The 4,756-nt window shown below is 39.6% G+C and overlaps 1 protein-coding gene across 1 annotated transcript; it reads left to right on the top strand.

Moving 5' to 3' along the window:
- Positions 1-909: 909 nt before the first annotated feature.
- LOC108429918 (apolipoprotein A-I-like) lies at positions 910-2,408 on the top strand. Its single transcript, XM_017701997.2, is given in 5 exon segments — positions 910-1,014; positions 1,116-1,170; positions 1,334-1,484; positions 1,587-1,678; positions 1,681-2,408. Coding segments are annotated over 4 exon segments (765 nt in total). The 5' UTR covers positions 910-1,014; positions 1,116-1,130; the 3' UTR covers positions 2,163-2,408.
- The last annotated feature ends 2,348 nt before the right edge of the window (positions 2,409-4,756 follow it).

The following is a 4,756-nucleotide window of genomic DNA, read 5'->3' on the forward strand; positions in this document are numbered from 1 at the left end:
TGTCCTTTGGCTGCTAAACAGAACTCCAAATCACCAACATTTCAGAAACCTTCCCCTGGTCCACGTAGCACTGTTGCATCACTCCATGGAGCAGGCCTCTAGCAATTATGAGTGTCCAAAAAAGGACGAGTTCTTTATAAGTATATTTAAAACATGTTTGGTAGTATTTTGATTTTGTTTAGTTCTGTCATCATTTTAAGTGTACTTAAAGTTTGCTTTACTTGTCTTGCATTTTATAAATAATGAAATCATAAAATTATCCTAACTCTTAATATGGTAAATCACTGAAATATCGATGCATCTACACTGATTTCTATTAAAAAGTAAAGTAAAGTAAAACTGACTTTTGGCCAAACAGACATTAGTGAACCACAAAGTAGTTAATAATGCAATTAACATACAGTATGTGGAAAAGGACAGAGTTCATTTGTCTTTTATATTAAACTAATCAAAGTGTAGTAGCTCGTGTTAGCTCTGTTAGATCAAAGTCCCAGGCTCCAGCTGTCTTGTCTAGAAGTATATAGTTCAAATGAATCACCAACTGTTATCATGACCCCTCAAGATAACCAAAAAAAGACATATAATGAAATAAAAACTTGGCTAGATGTTGAGATGCTGGAGGCTTATGATCAATATATTTTTTATTAAAAAAAGCTGTTTAAATTTCTTTTAATCAAAAATGATTGCCGTTGCAAGCAACTGTGTACTTTTTAACTCTGGAAGGTTGAAACTTATTGCCTGAACTTTTACCTGTGTCTGCATGCTATCTATGCTTTTATTAGGCCATGATAGTCAGACGTTTATCTGAGTCTAAACTGAACTTCAGGCTCTGTGGTAACTGAGTGTCCAATCAGGACAGTATGATGTGGAGCAGCATTGACAGCAAAGCACTACGTCCTGGACTTTGGGTTTCCAATACAACACGCACCTTTCTACAGTGTATATATACCCTGATTACTCTGCTGGACTTCACACATAAACGTCTGGCAACTGACAGAATACAGTGACTGAAAGGTAAGCCAAAAACTGAACTGTAATGTTTTCTACAAATATATTCAATTACATATTTCAATTAGGAAGATATGTTCTGAAATATATTTTTTGGAACCTTACAGAATTAATACAAAGCCATGAAGGTGCTCGCTGTACTGGTGCTGGCTGTATTCACAGGTAAAATTTCAATTATACTGCATGTAATTTTATGCTCCTTGTCATTGTGAACAAAAGTTCAGTTTTATTAAAATATTGCTTGTTACAACAGTAAATTCATATCTACAGTACATCACATTACACACATAGATAGTGCACTGAAATTGTCTGTTTCTTTGTCCAGTCTGCCAAGCCAACCTTTTCTATGCTGATGAGCCCAAACCACAGCTGGAGCAACTGACTGATTCATTCTGGAACTATGTTGCCCAGGCAACACGCACCGCTGAGGACACACTAAAGATGATCAGAGAGTCTCAGCTGGGACAGGAAGTGAAGTAAATAAACTGAACTGATTCATGTTTACCCTCATATTCAAAGCCACATCTTTACTGTCATCCTTACTTATATATGCATGCTTTTCTTCTTCAAATCCATAGTGCTAGAATTACGGAAAGTGCCAACACAGCCAGTCAGTACGCTGTCACCCTTCAAAACCAAATGAGCCCCATGGCCCAGGACATCATTTCCAAATCACCACTGAGGCTGAGGTTCTGAGGGAGCGCCTGGAGTCAGACCTGACTACTGTGAGGGAAAAACTAGAGCCCTATGCTGATGATCTCAAAGCCCAAATTCAGCAGAGAGTGGAGGAGCTGAGGGTGGCAGTGGCCCCATATGCTGGATCCCTGGATTCCGAGGCCCTTAAGGCCACCGTGCTTCAGAAGACTGAGGAGCTTAGAGGAAGCCTGGAGGAGAGAGTGAAGGAGCTGCAGTCCCAGCTGGGCCCCTACACCGAAGAGCTGAGACAGAAAGTAGATGAGCACCTGCAGGAATTCCAGAAGACAGTGTCACCCCTTGCTGAGGATCTTCAGTCCCAGGTTGCCCAGAGAGCTGCAGTGGTCCAGCAGAGTCTGGCTCCCTATGCTGAGGATCTGAGAGAGAAACTGGATCCCTACGCCCAGAACCTGAAGGACCAGCTTACCTCTCTTTACGAGTCCTTCACCAAGGCCAGCTAAATGCTCAAAGAAATCTTCCACTCCAATGACTGATAGGTGCAAATGAAAATGAACGAAGAGCTTTGCCACCTTCACTGCGTATATACCAGAACATGGCAACATTTTCACTGTCATTGTAATCGCCAGAGAACCAGACTGTTTAGTGCAGTAAACACAAGTTATGCTTGAAGGTGTGATGTAATGTTTGATGTAACATTTTCCATTTCTTTAATTTATGCAAAAATAAAAAGAAAAACTAGAAAAAAAGTGTGTTGTGATTAAAATGACATGCGTTTCTGAAAGCATCAAGCAAAACATATTAACATAAAAAAGGCTTAAAGACAGCATTAGCACAAAGAAACAAACAGTCCTCCATTAAGTAACGCTGTTATCATTAATCGCTCTGTTCATGGTACCAAGTAACATCTTTTGCCCACTGGCACTTTCCTCTTCTAGTCACAGTCTTGCTTGCAAGACAGCATTAGCACCAATATAGATGTATTAAGTACCTGAAACACCACCAAAATGGGTCAAGATTGTATGAATGCTCTTCAATTACATATCGTAAACCTGAAAGGATAATCAAATGAGCTACAAAGGAGCATTGAGTATACATATATATAAATATCATTTTTCATCTCTAAGATTCAGTTTGCCCCCTCTTAATTACATCTTAGATATTGAGTTAAACTGCTTATTCAGTCGCCTAAATGATTACATTTCAATTAGGTATAAATACAGCACAAACAAATACTACAATAAATCTGTTATGTTGATACTGTAAAGACATCTTCACGGCCAAGTCCATGTTTTTAATAGTCAGCAAGGTTTGTTGTTTCATGGAAATCAATAATGTGACCTTCCAGGCCCTAGCTAGACAGAGTGAAATTACCCTTGGGTAGTATAAATAATTTGGTTAATATTAGCAATATTTCATGATTGTCTAATCCTAATCCTAAACTTTCATCTTCAACATTTCCCAAAGGTTCAAATTCTTGCTGTTTGCAAAGAAAGAAAGAAATTCAAGGGAGAAAAAGCAGAGCTAACAGCCGAGATCAAATACAAAATGTTAAAAATTCACAGGTGAAAAATCTTTAAACTCTTTTACTTTCAAAGTTGAGATCCTCCAATACAAAATACCCAACTTAACCTCAGCACAAAATCTACTCACTCACTCCTGTAAACAGCTAGGACTCTGGTCAGACTCTGGTCTAGGAAGAGTTCATGAGGTATTTTACACATTTAGCTTTTCATTACTGATGGGTCATCATACTTTACATACTACTATGATTTGCATTATCAGCCTCAGGTTCAGCCTCCCCTTCTTCTAGTTGTACAGCTTTAGCCTAACGGCTCTTATGCTCTGTGCCTCAGACTCAGTCCTCTAGCACTGTTGTCCCAGCTTTTGGGTCCTGGGTCCTTTTATCCTCCAGTGCCTCAGAACAATGCTTCCTCTCCCAGGCGCTCTGGTCTTTTTGGCCTTCAACACTTTAACACCTTCAACTGCTGAATCCATTCCACCCTTGCCTCCTCGACATCCAATGCTTCAGCTCTTCAGGCCATATCTGATTCTTTTCTACTGACTCTTTGTGCACAAGCATTAACAGAGTTAATGGAGTAAGGGCAGGTAGTCCTGCAGCTATCTTGCCTCCAAACCTGCTGCTCTTGCTTATTGTTTCCACCACTGCTGACAGTGTGAACTGATGTCCATGGGGTGCCATTCCATCAGTGCAGACACTGTGTTTTGTAGTGTCTCACAGAGAGGTAACCTGATGTCCTGGAAGTGGTGCAGTTTGAGGAAACATCCAGAAATAACCAGGCCATTCATGTTCTAGGAAGCAAACTCTCTTGCACTCTTTCTTTGTGCATTTTTTTCCTGTTTGCCAATTATATATTGAGCAGTCACCTACACCGTCAGTCTCCTGTTGGATTTTAATCTCTGCAAGCGTAAAATGTCTTATGAATTAGAGTTAAAACACCAAAAGAAAAATTGTCCTATCTTGATTTTTTTTCTGTAAATGCAAGGTAAGTTGGTAATTAGATCATTAAAAGCGAGCTAATTCATGGGTTAGGACCTTAGCAGCTGTACAGCAGGCACTGACAGAGGAATCATCTAATCATGTCTGATTTCCAACAAGTGGGACTATTGTTGTGACAAAAACACGCATGGCCAGTGGTCACCAACCTGTTCCTAAAGATCTACCTTCCTGCAGAATCTCCCATCATTGGAACCAGTGCATTAGTATTAGGGTAAAAGAGGGGCAGCATGTTAGATGCAGGTTTTAACAAAATTCTGCAGAACAGCAGATCTCCAGGAGGAGCATGACCACTGCTCTAAGCCTTATAAGTAAAAGGTTATAAGGCAAAAATACATCACTAACTGCAAACACAAGTGGTAGCCTAACCATTAGATATCGTTCAGCTGTAATACACTAAAAATAGCAGAAATTGTCATATGCTAGAAGTCATCAAACGTGTTTGCCCAAAGTCAAGCAAAGGCAAGCAATTCATACTCTTAAACACTCGCTCTCTCACACGCAAACATATTAAGAAGAATATACAGTTGAAAAGTTGATCTTTGAAGTTTTTCTTCATGCTTTAATGCGTAATGACCT

This window comes from Pygocentrus nattereri, chromosome 3, assembly GCF_015220715.1.
Source record: "Pygocentrus nattereri isolate fPygNat1 chromosome 3, fPygNat1.pri, whole genome shotgun sequence".
NCBI lineage: Eukaryota > Metazoa > Chordata > Actinopteri > Characiformes > Serrasalmidae > Pygocentrus > Pygocentrus nattereri.